General features: G+C 51.2%; 3 protein-coding genes across 11 annotated transcripts in view; 2 read left to right on the forward strand and 1 right to left on the reverse strand.

Moving 5' to 3' along the window:
- Bltp3a (bridge-like lipid transfer protein family member 3A) overlaps positions 1–7,169 on the forward strand; it is a 46,273-nt gene extending 39,104 nt beyond the window's left edge. For 2 of the 3 annotated variants that reach the window (XM_052162927.1, XM_052162928.1), the window contains 6 exons: positions 353–504; positions 595–745; positions 1,832–2,094; positions 2,644–2,752; positions 2,841–2,941; positions 3,235–7,169. In XM_052162927.1, the coding sequence (XP_052018887.1) occupies positions 353–504; positions 595–745; positions 1,832–2,094; positions 2,644–2,752; positions 2,841–2,941; positions 3,235–3,360 (902 nt within the window). In that variant the 3' untranslated portion in view covers positions 3,361–7,169. The other variant, XM_052162929.1, reaches the window with a different exon arrangement.
- Positions 7,170–8,046: 877 nt separating this feature from the next.
- On the reverse strand, positions 8,047–16,139 carry Taf11 (TATA-box binding protein associated factor 11). 3 transcript variants are annotated; one of them, XM_052162937.1, is made up of 6 exons: positions 15,967–16,126; positions 14,385–14,727; positions 12,116–12,264; positions 9,995–10,082; positions 9,398–9,494; positions 8,047–8,696 (listed from the first exon to the last, which is right to left on the reverse strand). In XM_052162937.1, exons 2-6 carry the CDS (start codon positions 14,553–14,555, stop codon positions 8,566–8,568), a joined length of 636 nt encoding a protein of 211 aa, XP_052018897.1. In that variant the 5' UTR covers positions 14,556–14,727; positions 15,967–16,126; the 3' UTR covers positions 8,047–8,565. The 3 variants fall into 3 exon arrangements, with proteins under 3 accessions (XP_052018897.1, XP_052018896.1, XP_052018898.1); XM_052162936.1 differs by having other exon boundaries at positions 14,385–16,126; XM_052162938.1 differs by lacking the exon at positions 9,398–9,494 and having other exon boundaries at positions 8,550–8,696; positions 14,385–16,139.
- Positions 16,140–16,196: 57 nt separating this feature from the next.
- The window catches only part of Anks1a (ankyrin repeat and sterile alpha motif domain containing 1A), a 156,379-nt gene continuing 155,491 nt past the window's right edge, over positions 16,197–17,084 (forward strand). For 2 of the 5 annotated variants that reach the window (XM_052162930.1, XM_052162932.1), the window contains exon 1: positions 16,199–16,505. In XM_052162930.1, coding sequence (XP_052018890.1) covers positions 16,309–16,505 — 197 coding nt within the window. In that variant the 5' untranslated portion in view covers positions 16,199–16,308. Of the gene's footprint in view, positions 16,506–17,084 lie in introns of all 5 variants that reach the window. The other 3 variants (XM_052162934.1, XM_052162935.1, XM_052162933.1) reach the window with 3 other exon arrangements.

Genomic DNA, 17,084 nt, shown 5'->3' on the forward strand with positions numbered 1-17,084 from the left:
CACTGTGTAGGCTTGCTGCACAAGACTCTAGGTTTTAGCTTGTGTAATGTAGAATTTCTTTTCATTTCAGGATCAAATATTGCTCTCTGTGTATATACCATACACTGATTATCTGTTATATATATAATTATATATAATTATAAATATATAATTCTTGGTATGTCTATGCCATATGCTGATTATCTGTTGACCCTAGAGGACATACACCTTGCTTCTATTTAGACTTGTGTTAAATTTGACCAAACACACTGCACTTTAAAAAAAACCATAGTCAGCTCTGTGATTCGTTTTGTTCTCAGAGTTGTTCCTGGCTTCTGAATTGAAATCTTTCACTACTTTCTCCTTCATGCAGAGTCTGGTCTGGAGTCTGTTCCACCGGGATCTGTTACAAGCGTCTTGGATGACAGTGGCATCCAAGGGAGCCCTGTTACGGAGAGTGGTGGCCAGAGGTTGCCAGAAAGCAGCAGCTCGGTGTCGGCCGGCGGAGACCTCGCCCTGCATGCGGTCAGCTGCCCTGGTTGCTTTGTGCAGAGAGTGCGTCCTTTGCCAGGTGCAAAGCTCGGGACTTAACACTAAGAGAATCTCTTCTGGCAGGTGTCAGTTCTGGTCCTGAGGGTCAACGAAGTGTCACTTGGGATTGAGGTTCGCGGTGAAGACTTGGCTGTAGCCTTGCAAGCAGAGGAGCTGGCCCTGCAGCAGCTGGGTACCGTGGGACTCTGGCAGTTTCTACAAGGACAGTGCCCAGGTATGGGTGATGACCATTCCAGAATAGTGGGCTGTGCCCCAGGTGGGAGAGCTCCGCCAGCACCCGGCCCTGAGCCCTGGGAGCAGCGGCTGGCGGCCACGTGGTTCTCTTTTCTCTAGCAGCCATGGTGGAAGATCTCTGCCGGAGTCCCGCCTGCCGCAGGCCTACAGGGCTGCCCTGTGCTTCCCGCTCCCCAGGGAGTGTCTATCCTCCTCCTCCTCCTCCTCCTCCTCCTCCTCCTCCTCCTCCTCCTCCCCAGGAGTGGCCTCTCCTCTGCCTGCGGCTGCCAACAAAAACCTATTTCTGACGGAGCTTTCCTGTCGGTCATGCTCACTCCTGGTTGTCTATAAACAAGGTCTCATTTATGCAGTCCACACTGGCTTGCTACTCAGTGTGTCTCAGGCTGGCCTGGAATTCCTGACTGTCCTCCCTGGGCTCCCCCAAGTTCTGTGCTCACAGGCATGTGCCACCACACCATCTCTGTCCCTGTCTGAAGTAGAGGTGCTGTGGTCATCCATGTACATCTTTCCTGGGGCACACTCTTAAGAGTTTCCCTGGTTTCTGTCCCTGAGGATCCACCCTTGGCACTGATTCTAGGTTACTAGGTCACTAGGGTAGGGAGGTGCTTCATTTCCCCTGGGGGCTTGTCCTCCAGTCTCCCCACTGACCTGTCCTGCACACAATCTGTTTCCTCAGGTAAACTCCAGGTGGCTCTCTATGGCGTTTGAGGGATTGCGTGGCCGAGCGGCAGGTTTGAGTGCGGAGGCACTGGAGAAGGAAAGGAAGCGTGGGTGCAGGAGTTGCATGGTGCCTCAAATTTCACAGCACAGCCTTTCCCTCTCCTCCACCGTGAAGGGCATTTTAACAAAGAGTCTAAGCTCCTGGGCTCAGCCCGCCTGCCTATAGCCAGCAGCACCTCTGCAGTACACACCGGTGTGCCCTTGAGCAAGGCATTCTCTGACTCTGTGCACTCTTCCGAGGTGGGGTGGTGCTCCCACATTGGCGGAGGGTCATCATGAGAGTAGGCGTGGCTGACGGGCTTACAGTGGTCCTGGGTTAATGTTTTTCTCGGCTCTCTTCCTGAAGGCCCAAGCTTTCAGGAACCCTCAAATCTGAAGACTGACCCCGTCGCGCCTGCTGTGGGTCTGCGCTTTGAGGTGGGGCCTGGTGCAGCTGTCCATTCCCCGCTGGCCCCACAAAATGGCTTCCTGCAGTTCTTACTTCGGGGCTGTGACCTGGAGCTGTTCACCTCAGTGCTCAATGGTCTGGGGCCTTTCTTGGAGGATGAGGACGTCCCGGTGGTGGTCCCCATGCAAATTGAGCTCCTGGACTGCAGTGTTACTCTCAAGGTGAGAGGACTGCTTGCCCGGGCTCTGTGGCCCAGGCTCTGTACCCTGGGCACTGTGGCCCTGGCACTGTGGCAGCAGTGTCTTCCATGCCATCCCACAGGCTGGGGGGAGCAAGTGAGGAGAGGCAGGTTCCACTCTTTGCAGTAGCTATGGCAAGGCAGAGCAGGGAAAAGCCTGAGGCGGGGTAGGAAGACGGCTGTGCGGCCAAGCATTAGGTGTAGGGTGAGCTGGCAAGGTGGCTCAGTGGACAGAGACTTTGCTGCCATACCTGATGAACTGGGTGTAATCCCTGGGACTCACATGTTAGGTAGAAAGTAAGACCCTCTTCCCACACGTTGTCCTCTAACTTCCATGGGAGAGCCCTAGAGCGCGTGCGCGTGCACACACACACACACACACACACAGAGAGAGAGAGAGAGAGAGAGAGAGATACATACATGCATAAGAAATAAAGTGATTCACTAAACAAAACAGAAGAGTATCTGGAGAATCGATGGCCCCGAGGACCCCCGAGCTGGGTGGGTGAGTCACGTGGTTCCTCTCCTGCAGGATGACATCCCTCCGGTCTACCCAACGTCCCCTGGCCCCAGCCCGATCACTTTGGCAATGGAGCGGCTTGTGGTGAAGCGAGGTGACGACGGTGTGTTTCACCTTGGTGGTGAGTCAGGCCTCGTGACCTCTCTGCGCTGCTCTCTGGTAAGCAGGTAGGAGCTGTCTGTCAGTTAAACTGGTTATTATTTCTTCAGCTCCTGCGCAGGACAGACCATTGACTGAAGCCCCTGAGAAGCTGCAGCCCCGTAAGGAGCAGGTGCTCCTGGTGCCCGTAGGACAGGGCTTGGGACACCAGGTGAGGCCTCACTAGATGGAAACCTCCCACACTGTGGAGTGGCAAAACCTGGGGTCCCAAAGGTTTCCCGTAGTGTGCAGTAGCTTCTGGCAGAGACGACAGCAGTTGCACACAGGAGTTGTGGGGTGGCCACTGCTGCTCCTGTCCCTGTGCTGATGGGCTCTGCAGACAGACCCGGCACTTGGGAGACCTTACCTTGCTGGTGCGTCTGGCATTACCCTGTCCAGCCCCCGACTGGTGGATGTTCAAGCATGCCCTGCTGCTTCCCCTAACGGTCAACTCTTGCCCTTCAGGAGAGAGAATCACCTACCCTACAGCAAGAGCTCCTGGACACCAGACAAGCCCTGGCCTTTGCCAACCAGGACAAGGAGAAACTGCTCCAGGAAATTAGGAAATACGATCCTCTCTTTGAGCTTTGATGGCCGCTCAGCCATCCCGGCTACGGCTCTGGAAAGAAGTTATCACCAGCAACAGTGTCACCTAGGACAGGTGCTGAGGAGCCAGCGGGCTTGGGAACACAGCCACTGCGTGTGCGCCTCCTGCTGGCTGCCAGCCTGAGTGGAGGACCCGGCAGAGCATGGCTGCGTTCAGGAACTGGCTGGCCGTGTCCCTGGCCCTGCACCGTGTCTTGCCATTACACAGCCTCGTTTTCCTCTGCACACTAGAGGAGTCTTCTCCACGCTGTAGAGCGTTTCACCTCCTGGGCTCACCGCAGCGGTGTTCGCTTCCTTCCTGGCCAGTGTGAACAAGTGTCCCCGAGTCACGCACACAGCCACCGGAGATCCTGTGTCCCCGCGCTTCCGAGTAGATCAGGAAATAGGCCGTCCTCAGGGGTTGGGGCACAGGAGGCCTGTGATCAGGGTGATGTGGACTTGCCTAACTTGGAACGGCAGCTGGGCGTGGATCATCTTGGCTGATGTGCTGGGTCAAGCTTCCCTGTTGAATCTCTTCATTGCGATGCTTTGACTATGAGGTGGCCAGATCATCCTTCCCTGCATAAGGATTGTTTGATGTAAGTTAGGACCGTGCTCAGCTGAGAGCATGATGGGTGGGGTACGGTTCCTGTTTTCCCAGCTGTCCATGACCGGTCACCTCCTTTCTGTCCCTGGAGTCCTTGGTCACCTGCTTTCCCAGGATAGCTCTGTCTTTCTGCCTGTGCTGCCTTGAGCACTTAATAGTCTGGGAGCTAAATGTGCTTATGTTAGGCTTCCGACTCCGCTAAACTTAGCCGTGCCCGCCTCGGTATGCCGCCTCACCCCCCTCTATGCTGTGGCTTTTTAAAACCATGTGATTTCAGCGTAAGTAAAAACAAAACCAAAGTCCTTGCAGGTTTCCTTCCGGCCCTATGAGAGTGTCCCCTGGCCCTTCTGGCTGTTGAAGCGTGGCTCTGGTGTCCAAGTGCTGTCCCCGTGGAAGCACAGAAGCCCCAGCCCGCTTCACTCGGCAGATGTCCTGTCTGTTGTGAGCTGGCGATGCCCCGAGTCCTGACTGGCTGAGGGGATGAAAGGAGAAGCACCATCCCGTGTAAAACAGAACACATTTATGGAGGAATGAGGTCACATTGCTTCAGACTGAAGAACCAGTCATGCTCTTCACTAAGGCCAATTTCAGAATACCACATCTTACAGGAGTGTGGTTTGTTACACTGAGGAGACATAGTACAGATTTGGGAATAACATCTGGAGACAGTGTTACCAGGTGAAGTTCCTTCATTTCAGATTTTTATAAATGACCTAGAACTTTAAATGAAGTCATTTGATGTCATACAACTTGTAGACAAGACAATGAAAAATAGACCAGAAGAGAGAAACAGCCATAAAGGTGCAGGGAAGTGAGCAAGGGCTGTGAGCAGGCCACAAGACAGGAGAGGCACAGCACAGCGGAGGGCTGGGGCGTAGCTCCCCGGTCACAAACACTATCGCAAAAATAAAGACTGTGTATTAACAACATACTCATACTCAGGAAAGAATCCAGCGCCTTGCTGAGTGACCAGGGAGCAGTGTGACGCTGTGGCCTAAAGCCTGAGGTGTTCAGCGCCATGCGGGGTGCCTCAGCCGCGGGGCGCCTCAGCAGCGGGGCGCCTCAGCCACGGGGCACTTGTGTTGTATTTATTTACCTAGGAGATGGAGAAGTGAAGGAAGGTTTAGAGAACAAGGTGAAGACATTGGCCTGCAAAGGTGGACACTGAGGGGAACAGAGAGGGGGAAGACCACACAGGAGTGGGGACCCAACCTTGAAACATTAGTTCTGGGGCCCTGTCACTGCCTCCAGGGAAAAAGAAAACACTCAAGTCAGAAACTGGAAGGGCTTGTTGGAGAAGTGGCACCCATGTTTCTGACGTTCTTGGGAGAGAAGGGAGAGCCAGTAACTAGAAAACAGAATTTTTCAGCCTCAGGATCACCTGAACTGGTTTAGCCACATCCTTTCCTCTTCTGCTCACTACACCCTCCACGCCTAGGAAAAGATTTCTGACAAAGACTGGTGTGCTTCACCCTTGAGCTTGCGGTAGAAACCCATTTTGTGTTAAGGATAATAATGCCTTAGTGACCGGAAGGTGAGGGTTTTGAGCTGGGGGAGTCTGAGGTTCTTGTCCACGTGTAGACAGAGATGTAGAGTTTTGGCTTCCTTTATGCTTTGGCCTTTTGCGTCTTGAAACCATCTCTCAGGAACCATGGTAAGATTATTATTCCATGGCATTTCAATAATGTCTTGTGATTCCATTCCCCTATTCACTGGGGGATGAACAGGAGAGACTTGGCTGTAGTGAAACTAGCTGTGTGGATCTCCAGGGTAAGGGTAACAGAAAACACAGTAGGACAGCGCCTTTGGAGTTTAGCAGTTTGTAACACAAAATAATACCTCAAGAAGACTTGAGGAGGGCCCGCAACACTGTCCCTCAGCGTCCACCCACTGCACACAGCCCTCCGCTGTAAAACCTTACTGCTGCGTCATCTGTGATTGTCTAAATTTCCTGTTTACATGCTTGTGCTGGGAACACGCGCTGCTGTGTAGACCTAGAGTCTGCTAACTGGACTTCAGAGACGGCTGGTCATCTCTGTCAAGTCACTTTCAGTTTACTGAAATGATGAACGGAGTCTCTGATGGAGCCAACATGGCTTCTCTTTCCCCAAGAGCTGTTTGCAGTTTTATTTCCAGACCTTACTGTGCTGTGGGCTGCACTCTTTATGTGCTCTGTGCTGAGAGAACTGGGTCTGTGAAGTAGAAAAGGTTCATGCCACACCTCACAGACCCTGGAACCAAATATCTGCAGTGTCTTCATGTTAGTTTCTCCTTAGCAGCTCCAGAGATTGCGCGTTGCAAAGGTTGTGTGAGGTCGCCTGGGTGGGAACTTTCTGTTCCAGGTCCCTTTCTTTCATCCATCTTGATGCCTAGATTTCAACCCAAGCTAGCAGAGTAGCATCTGGTTCAAACCATGACAGCCTGGACCTGACGTAGTTATGAACTCTTGGAGGTGACCATGGCCTTGCAGGTGCCACCACATCCTCCGCTCTGCTCCATTTCCCCAGGGCAGGGATGGAATAGCTGTTAATGAAGAGGCATTTTGCCCCCTTGGCATAAGGAAATACTTGGTGGCTTTTAACGGTGAGGCCTTGCTAAGTGTCCGGGCCTGACATCCGAGCCTCCTGTTCTGCTGTTGTGTTTCTTATCCTGTATCCTTCATCAAAGTAGACATAGCTCCTGTGCGTCAAGAATTTCCTATTGGAGTCCTGAGGAAATTTTTTCTGTCAGTTTACTACTTTCTGGCCAAGAGTTAGCCTGAGTCTTACACACTTTTTTGTGGAGTGCCCCACTGAAGTGTCCTCTGCACTGGCCGAGCCAGTGAGTTTTAATGTAAGCTCTTAAGTTAGATCAGTCAAACTACGTGAGTCTGAGCTGTTTCCCTAACTCAGGGTGCTACAAACAAAAGACTTGCTCAGGAAAGCTTCAGAAGAGAACAGCTTCCGGTCCTGCTTCCCGTGACCCTCAGCAGCACACGGGAGGCAGGCCAGTGGATTGCCAACTCCATCGGGTCGCCTTATTCCTGCTAATCACTGTCAATAATGTCCTTTCATTCTCCAAGGAAAGCGAGAATGGATACGGTGAACTGAACCTTGGTCAGTATTGGGAAAGTTTACTGTTGCAATAGCTAATCAAAACCCAAGTGTACTGGTTCTGTGAACCACCCAAAAAAGCAAATTAAATACTATTAAAACAGTATTGATCTTCATGTGTCTGTTTATATGAGTTGAAATAGATGAGCTTTTACATGATTTTAAGATGTACCAAGTTGACCTCAAACTTATGATTCTCCTGGTCAGATACAGGATTTCCATGGCTGTAACAGTGCCTGCCCAGTATCCATAGAAGCCCTCAGACCAACCGGTCCCCAGCCCTACATGAACCAATCCAACATGGTAGCACACACCCGTAATCCCAGTACTGGGGAGGTAAAGGCAAGTTCAAGTTGTCTCCTTGGTTACACAAGTACACTGTTCTTTATTTTTGTCTATGCATGTGAATATGGGTCCTGTGTGTCTGTATCTGTGAAGGCCAGGGAAGGTACTGCATCCTCTGGAGCTGGGGTATAGGTGCTTGGGACCCTGAATCCTTTACTCTTAACTGCTGAACATCTTCCGGGTCCAAGATTAAGGTTCTTGTGGGTATGGGGAAAGGGCCAGGCATGATGGCCACCGAGTAACTCGAGAGCCCCAGGCAGGTTCTTGACTTCAAGGCTAACCTGTTTAACATAGTTCTAGACCAGCTAAGGCTATATAATGAGACCATCTCAAAAACAGATTTTTTACTCTACATGTTAAGTAACAGGTATAGTGATGCTCTGTGAGGTTGAGGCCAGCTTGATCTACATAATGAGTTCCAGGATAGGTAGAGCTACACAGTGAGACCCTGAGTCAAAAAAAGAAAAGAGGGGGCGGGGCCCAAAATAAATCGAAGCTGGGGGGTGGTGGCGGCACATGCCTTTCATCCCAGCACTTGGGGAGGTAGAGGCAGGAGGATCTATGAGTTCAAGGCCAGTCTTCTGGTCTACAGAATGAATCCCAGGACAGCCAGGGCCACACAGAGAAACTGGGTTTTGAAAAACAGGAAAAAAAAAAAAAAGCCAAGTTTTATTTCAACTTTGGAAGAATGAGTTTTGTCTGCAACAAAATTAACTTTCCCACACAGGTTGGAAAGTTTAATGGTCCGTTACAAAATACACGAGAGAGCCTGAAATGCCAACGTTGAGAAGCATGTCACGGTGTGACTCCTCACAGCAGATGACTGCAGGTTTATGTTGTGAAAATCAGAGCAAGAAATGCTGGATCTTAGCGACTTCAGTTTTCACTGCGAAGCCGCTAGCGTCGTCCTCTCTCTGAGACCATCTCCCTCTCCAGCAGAGACTAAAGGTCCTGTATGTTTGTCCTTCAAACTAGCCAAGAGTCAGTGAAATTCTTCAACAGCTTGAGGACAGTCCAGGACTGAGGGAAGGCAAGTCTAAGTCACACTGCATGCCTTGAAGGTGTGACAGAAGCATTACAGTCCGCATCGTGGTCCCAGGAGCACCACCAACCAAGCCCCAGCATAGGAGCCCAACAACGAAAAGTCTGGAACAGTCTCCGTTAGATTTAGAAGAAGGTGATTTTCTTGTGCTTTGAGTTGGGGATTTGCCCCTTGGACTTCAACCTCCGAACGGCCTCCCTCATGTGCTTGGGCTGCAGGGGCGGCACTTCTCCCCACTTCTCACACACGTCCAGGGCTGGTGCAGGGATGGAAACAGTATCATCACATAGGATTTATCAATCACCACTCAAGCTGCAATTCTGTCTTTTGTGAAATTTGCTCAAGAAACAAGCCAAGTGTTTCCTTAAGAGAGCACTACAAGCTGGATGTGGTGTTACACGCCTTTAATCCTAGCACCTGGGAGGCAGGGATTGTGAGTCTGAGGCCAGCCTGGTCTACAGAGCAAGTTCTAAAACTGCCAAGCAGGGGCTACACTGAGAAACCCTGTCTCAAAAAGTACCAACCCTCCCCCGCACCTCTCCAATAAAGAAAAAAATAATAAAAGGATGTTATGGAGTGTCTGACTGGCTTTTGCTATGTCTCACAGGGACTGTATTATACCACAAGCTAGAGATTAGCGGTGAGAAGCAGCCTTCTCCCTGACGGAGGGAGGGAGAGCTCTAGCAGGGCGTTGCTATCAAAGTGTCTGCTGAAGAAAAATACAGAACTGTCTTTGCCACACTGGCCTAAGGAGAGGGATCTCCTGGATGGTCTCACCTCCCTCTAGCTCCACACACCCAGGAATAAAAACAGTCGTGCTCCCCTCGAGGCGAGGCGCCCTATAGGGTCAGCCTGCAGAGCAGCTGGACCCTCCCACAGACCCTTACATGCCTCGGTGGAGGTGTTCTTGGAAATAAGATCCCCACAAGAGTGATACAGACTGTACCCACCGCTCACCTTCCTCTACCACCTCCCCGACAAAAACTTTGGAAATGCCGGACATTGCAATCACCACGTTCTGAGACACAGAGGTGCCAGTGATGGACTGGATCAGCTTGGGAGAAAGGAGAAGATGGTGTTAATATGGTCGGTCAAGGGCTGGCTTGGGATGCAGTGCCAGTAAATGACATCTGACAGCCAAATGACCTGGGGCTACAGTGGCAGCTCAGTGTTAAGGGTGCCCTCTGAGAGGACTAGAGTTCAGTTCCCAGCACCCATACTGGGTGGCTCACACCCACCTCTGTCTCTAGCTGGGATCTGATGCCCTCTTCTGGCTTTCATGGGCACCCACACACGTGGTGTTATTTACTCACAGACACAGCAAGAAAAAAACAGCAAAACAATCTCAAGCCGGCAGACGGTTGACCGGTTAGCCGGCACTGACTTGCTGGAGTTGGCCAGCTGGGGAGGCGATTCTCCCTCCTCCTAGGCAGTTCCATGTGCATGTCATGCAGAATGCTGATGGACACAGCTGTGGTGCCTAGCATCTCCCCACCACAGCAGGGCACACAGGGGACGTTTACCCCATGGCAGGGCACACAAGCACAGCCTTACCCTTTTAATGGCTGCCTTAGGGAAGGCTGACCTGCGATACATTTCATAACGGTTCAGCTGCTCCTCAGAAAAAGATGAGACCAGGATCCTAGACAAGAAATTGAGTGATTAAGATGGTCAATGAGAGTGAATACTAAAGTCTAAGTCAGCAAACACAAGCCTCACACAAACACTTTCAAGGGTCACTGGCTTCAGGCTTGGCGAATGACAACATTCCCACTCTTAAGGAACTTTGGAAAAAGGAAAAGGAAACACAGTTTCCTTCCATTAAACACAAAAGCAGCAGGGTCTGGTAGTGCATGCCTGCTCAGGAGGAGGCCACCTTGCTCTTTCTAAGAGACAGCAATCTGAGGAGAAAACACTCTATTCTATGCTGACTGTGCATTTACAGTAAACATCTATTACAGAAATTTATGTTCAAGCCAGGGTTCTTCAGTATTAAGTTTGGAGAGAAATCAAGGATAATCTTACACTCTGGCCCTCCTGGCTCCACCTTGTAGAGAGTGGGACTCCAGATGTGCCAGCACATGTAGTTCCTGAGTGCTCTGCAGACAGTCTACAAACTGAGCTCTAGCCTCAGCCCTAATACTTTTAAATTAGTGAGTGCATTTACTATGCTTGTGGGATGGGTGTGCATATAGAGGGACACCCATGATAAAAGACGACTTGAAGAAGTCAGCGTGCTCCCTCCATCATGCGCGCCTGGGGATGGACCTCAGACTGTCAAACTTGATGGAAGAGCCTCACTTGCTGGGCCGCATCACAAACAAACATGTCAAACAGACTTATATTGATAAGTTTGTGTCTGCACGTTTGTGCAGGTGTCCATGGAAACCAGAGGGCGTGCCAGACCCCTTGGTCGAGAGCTCTAGGCATTTGTGAGCAGCTTGATATGAGGGCTGGGCTGCACTAGTCCTGTTAGCACCGACAGCTCGTAGCCTCTGAGCGGCCTCTCTAGCCCCTTTCATTCCTTATAGTTAATTCTTTTAAATGAATAAAAAGATGACTGTGCCAGTTTTAGAAGATGAGCCATCACTTAATGGGGAAATTCGCAAAAATATCAATGGCTAATCATGAAGGAGAAAAAACAAACACCTCAAAACCTTAAGTATTACCAAGGAACTTGAAACAAGACCACATAGCCGGGCGGTGGTGGCGCATGCCTGTAATCCCAGCACTCTGGGAGGCAGAGGCAGGCGGATTTCTGAGTTTGAGGCCAGCCTGGTCTACAGAGTGAGTTCCAGGACAGTCAGGGCTACACAGAGAAACCCTGTCTCCAAAAAACCAAAAAAATAAAAATAAAATAAAACAAGACCACAGTTTTCATAAAAATGTTGAAAAGCCTTTGGAAACATTCACACCAGTGTTTATTCAGCTACTTTATCAGAGAAAGAAATGGATAAGATGTAGAGATGTTCCTAGAGATGGAACACGATGTTGTTAAAAGAATCAAAATTTTAAAAATCCTAACCAGAATATGCGCAGGGACGGACAGCATGAGTCACACACAGGCGGGCCGCCGGAGGCACGGTATCACTGCTGTCATGAGGACACTGTTCACACAAATACTCCCAGATACACTCTTGGGATAAGCTCTAGCAGCTGCATTTGGGCTTTTTTGGGGGGGGCGGGGGGTGTAATTCTGAGTTATTTGCAATGAGCCCATATTTGCTGAAAAGGAAAAACACTGATCAAATGCAGTATAAAAACAAAGCACTTTGAAAAAGCGGCTACTTCGTGTCCTTACATGCGTGCATGTGTTTTGTGTCTGTCAGGAGCATGCCTATTTGGAGGTCAGAGGACAGGTTCCAGAAACTCATTCCTCCTTCCACCACACGGCTTCCCAGGATCAGACGCAAGTCATTAGGCTTGGTGCCGAGCACCTTTACCGGGCACCTTGCCGGCCTGAGATTCTATCCAGGCAGAGTGGCTTATGCCTATAATCTTGGCTGAGGCAGGAGGATTAGGAGTTCGAGACTAGCTTAAGACTCGTGAGCCCTTAAAGGGAGGTAGGAGTGAATGTACGGAGGGGGCTAGAGCCGGAGTGGGGGAGGCTAGCGGCAAGCAGGAGACGGCTAGGGGCGAGTGGGGGATGGCTAGCGGGGGACCGCTGTGACTCACTGCATCTTCTGAATCTCATCTTCGTCCACCTTCTGCTTCTTCTCCTTCTTGTCCTTGGGGTCCAGTTTCAGCTTTTTGGCTGCAGGAGTAAGTGATGATGAGTCTTCCCTCTCGACTGCTGTTAAATCTGAGGCATCCTGACTCTTGAGCTGGGAAAACGGACAGAGACTCCCGTTACCTCCCGTTACGTACTCAGGATACTTCTCAGGTTTGGGCCAGGCCAGCAGACACCCTCCTCTTTCCAGCCCAGCAACTCCGTCTGTGCAGTAGCTGTCTGTTAGCCATGTCTACGCCATCTGCATACGAGGCAGTCCATCTCCCGAAGGAAAATTATAGTCTAGCTGGGAAAGAAAACGAATAACCCAGTTCCCTGGCCTAGCCATGATCACATAGAGGCCCTACATCTGTTTATCACATTACGGAGAAACTGCCAAGGAACCAAACAGCCACTCCCGCTCGGGCCTGCCCCTCTGGCCTCACTCCATAGGCGTCAATACAGTCCTCTCCGCGTGTGTCTTGGGAGTGCCACCCTGAACAGTGATCTGTTCTTCTGATCATTTCTCTACTGGGTCATGAGATCTTTCCAAATACTAGACTAGAAACTTGTTTTTTTTTTTTTTTAAATACTTTGAGACAGTCTCTCTCTACATAGCCCTGGCTATTCTGGACTCTAGTCTCCAGTCCAGGCTGCCTTGCACTAGAGATCCCTCTGCCTCGGCCTCTAGAGTGCTAGGATTAAGGCTGGGTACCACCATGCCCAGTTTGGAAACTTTTTTTCTATTGTAATTTAAGACAGGGTCTCATTCTGTAGTCTGCATTAGTGGCCCAACACTCCCTGTTCTCCAGCTTGTGGAAGTTGTCTTGCTTCCAGCCTCCTTGTTGGGACTTATAGACTTGTACCGCTATGTTGAGTTTAAACTAGAAGCTGCAGATAGCTCAGAGGTTAAGAGCAGTGGCTGTTCTTGCAGAGTATCCAGGTTCCGTTACCAGTACCCGCATTTCCGCTCACAGTCATTAGCAACTCTAGCCTCAGAGGCTCTAATGCCCTCTTCTGATGTCCACAGGCAATGTGCCATGAACATACACGGCAAACGAAATACACAGGCAAAACATTCACATAATAAAAACTTATTTTAAAAAACTCATAACATGGGGCTGGAGAGATGGCTCAGCAGTTAAGAGCATTGCCTGCTCTTCTAGAAGTCCTGAGTTCAATTCCCAGCAACCAAGTGGTGGCTCACAGCCATGGTTTCTGATGCCCTCTTCTGGTGTGTCTAAAGACAGCAACAGTGTACCCACATACACGTACCCACATACACAAACCATTCTATTTCAATTATTATGCATATTCGCGCTTACTGTGTGTGGGCTTGCAAGTGGACACCTTTGTGGAGATGGTTCTCTTCTACCTTAACATGGGTTCTGGGGATTGAACTCCAGTCCCCAGAAATTCAATGCAAGCACCTATCCGTGCTGAACCATTTTGCCAGTCCTAAGCTAACATTTTTTTGAAGATGTTTATTATTTACACTCCTCTTCACAAAAACACTTAACAGTTTTATTCACAAGAGTAATCCAAACTCTGTCCTGACCAAATTACTATAATATCTTAACACACCAAAACCCATTAATGAGATTTACTGGTTCCTTAAAATGAAACTCATGTTGGGCACATGCCACTGATACTAACACTTGGAAGTCAGAGGCAAGGAGATCTGAGTTCAAGGCCAGTATGGTGGACAGAGTGAGCCAGGGCTACCCTATCTCGAAAAACCAAACCAAACCAAACCAAAAACAAAAATCAAAAAAGGAGAAATTCATATTTAAACTCGTACAGAAATTTGGAGAGGGGAAGAGAAGGCATTATGTATCTGACAACCCTTTCAACTTATTTTCCGCTACTGGTGATCTACGCATGTTTCTAACCCCTGTGCTTCAGATTTTCCAATTCGTCCTTAACCATTTTCTCTCCTAGTCTTTTATCTTCTTGTCTCCTTCTCCCTCCTCAGCCCTCCTCGCAAAGGAGCTGGGGTAGAAGCAGATCTCATTTTGTAGCTTAGGCAGCTCTGGAATCCATTCCTTCTACTTCGGCTGCCTGCATGGTACAGAAACAGCACCTACACCTTCCCGCCCCCTCCCATGCCCGTCAAGGTTGCAGACTTAAAGAGATTCGTGGTCAATTCTAGTTCTCCTGGCTTTGGAAGACAGCAAGCAGTCAGAAAGCGCAACCCGGGTACTCCTGCAGCCTTATCCACAAACTTCTACCTACCTCGCTTTCCTCCGCCGCGGCTTCTTTCAAGTCCGCGTCTCCATCCCTGCCGGTTTCCTCCTGGATTCCTTCAGTGTCAGCGGCCACCGCGGCCCCAGGAGTAGCCCCCGTCTCCTCTGACTCCCCTGGCTCCCCGCCTTTGTCCGTGGGCGACTCCCCAAGATTGTCCATCGCGATAGAACGGGGTCAGAGGCGATGGCAGCACCGCCAGGCGAAGGAGCCTGGATCAGCAAGCTGTGCGGCCGAGCTGGAGCTAATGGTCCGCCGTCGCGCCGCGATGACGTCACGCCCACGGCTCCCGGGAGGGGTCATTTCCAGAAGCGCGTTGAACGCTCAGGGGATTCTGAATTTGTTTTAACGAGAAAGAAATGTAGAAGTATAGATCCCCCGCTTTAGGGAAGAAGCGTTTTTGTTTTTCTTTGAAAGAGCGTACATTCGTTTACCGAGAGTCTTCTTTCTCTTTTTCCTGGAAATGTAATGCCAATTAATCCTTTAACTTGACTCCTTCAGCGCAAAGTCGGGGGAAAAAGGAGAAAACTCTGTCCGGCTGCTTGTTGCTGCCTTGGACTGAGCAACTTCCGGCAGCGACCCAACATCGTATTTTCCAAAGAACAGAGACCACCGGCATGTGTCCACCAGGGAACTGCTCGGGCTTCTGTTTTGCAAGCATCTCTCATGCCAACAGAATGTACCCAATGGTTTCGTTCAACGCTTCAACTATTTGCGACCTGCCTCGCGTCAGAACAGGGAAAAACCAGAAAGAAACAATCGTCCTTTCCCAATTACATTTCCCCACTCAGTCCCTCAATAGTAAAATTTGGAACTGGTTCCCGAAATCTAATTTTTAAAATGTTTCTCACGACAACTGAGAGAAAGGTCTCTTCTGACCATTTTTTTTCCTGGTGGGTTAGTAGGATGAAGCACGCGAATAGTGCCTTTTAAAGATTTCTTAAGACACTTTTTTTTTCACGTGTATGGGTGTTTTGTATGTAAGTCTGGGCTCCGCATGCGTTCATGATACCCTGGGAGGCCAGAAAAGAGTGTCACATTCCCTGGAAATGGAGTTACAGATTGCTGTGAGGCGCCACAAGTGATGGATTCAAACCTAGATCCTCTGACAAAGCAGCCAGTGTTCTTAACCACTGAACCATCTCTCCACTACTACCCATTCCCCCTTTTTTGAGATAGGGTCTCACTATGTAGCCTTGGCCAGCCCGTATCTTGCTTTGTACACCAGGATGACGTTAAACTCACAGGGATGCAAAGGCTTCTGCTTCTCTGGGACAAACGGCAAGTGCTACAAGGCCAGGCTAACTACAGTTGTAAAACTCTCCGGTCTTCCCTCCAGGAGGCACCAGAGGGCGGGATTTTTCAAGTCTGGTTCTAGGTCTCCGCGCCCATCCCGTATTTAATCTACGCGTCTTGAATGGAATTGAAAACAGAGCTACGCGTTACCACATTCCTCTTGTTTCTACGGTGCCTGGACCAATGACTGTATTTGCAGTCCCATGACGTCCCAAACCTTTGGGAAAGCGAGCACTTCGAGAAGCTCCCCGGGTGTGCCGCCTTCCTTCTCTCCCACCTGTCGAATGGGCGGGTCTGCTGGGCGTGGACCGCGTGTGAGCCAGGCTCCGCTCGGCACGCCCGGGCTCCACTCCGCTTAGCCGGGTCACCTGCGCGGCGGCGCGGAGCCACGCCCACTAGGTGGGCAAGGGGGCGGGGCGCGGGGGCGCGGTGACGCGTGACGCCGGATCCCGGAAGTGACGCGCCTGGGGGGGGGAGGCCGAGGAGGCGGGGGGGGGGGCAGAGGGGGTGGCGTCCCCGGCCGGTTTGAGGGGTGCGTTGCCCGGAGACGGAAAGTTTAGGAGCTGGAGCAGGCTCTGCAAGGCTCCGGGTTGGGGTCCGAGGGGTGGCGGTCCTGGGGATGGGGAAGGAGCAGGAGCTGCTGGAGGCGGCCCGCACCGGGCACCTCCCGGCCGTGGAGAAGCTGCTGTCCGGGAAGCGGCTCTCCTCCGGCTTCGGCGGCGGCGGCGGCGGTGGTGGAGGCGGCTCCGGCAGCGGCGGCGGCTCCGGGGGCGGCGGCCTCGGTTCTTCCAGCCACCCGCTCTCCAGTCTGCTGAGGTGAGTGCGCGCGCCAGGGCTCGCAGCCTGGACGGCGCGGGCTCCCCCGAGAGGTCGCGGCTCCCGAGGCGCGCGCGGCGCAGGCCGGGCTCTCGCGTCTGGCGTCGCCGCTGCGGAGAATGGGGGGAGTGCCCAGGTGGCAGCCCGCGCCGCATGGCACAGCTCGGCGTCACCCTCGCCCGCCGTGAGGTGCCAGCTGTCGCTTCTCACAAAAGCCACTTCAGAGCAGACCGAATTCGCGGAATCCCTCGCACATCCTGCAGGAACTCCCACGCCGTGCAGAGAGAGCCTCGCGACTCCCCTGGAGCACAGTCTGGTTTTCTTCTCTTAGGAACTTCGAACGCTCCACCGGGCTGCGTGGAACCCGGCTTTTGTTTGTTTGTTTTTTTAAAAATTGCTTCTGCATTGATCGCGCACGAGGTGTTCAGTCTTTGAGCCCCTCTTGTGCCTGAAGCTCAATTTGTCGTTTCCTTGTCACTCTGGCTGGGTTTGTCTAACTGGCATTTGCTCATTTCCCTCTGGGACTTAATCGGAAAGAAACCAAGGCTTGCTCAGGGAGCTGAGGTGCGTTCAACTTTC

This window comes from Apodemus sylvaticus, chromosome 19 (assembly GCF_947179515.1).
Source record: "Apodemus sylvaticus chromosome 19, mApoSyl1.1, whole genome shotgun sequence".
Taxonomy (NCBI): domain Eukaryota; kingdom Metazoa; phylum Chordata; class Mammalia; order Rodentia; family Muridae; genus Apodemus; species Apodemus sylvaticus.

Coding starts and splice junctions, on each gene's coding strand:
- Taf11 (XM_052162937.1), bottom strand. CDS start 14,555: ATGGACAATCTTGGGGAGTCGCCCACGGACAAAGGCGGGGAGCCAGGG. Junction 12,265..14,384: donor CCGCGGCGGAGGAAAGCGAG/GTAGGTAGAAGT, acceptor CCGTTTTCCCAG/CTCAAGAGTCAGGATGCCTC. Junction 9,495..9,994: donor CTAAGGCAGCCATTAAAAGG/GTAAGGCTGTGC, acceptor CTTTCTCCCAAG/CTGATCCAGTCCATCACTGG.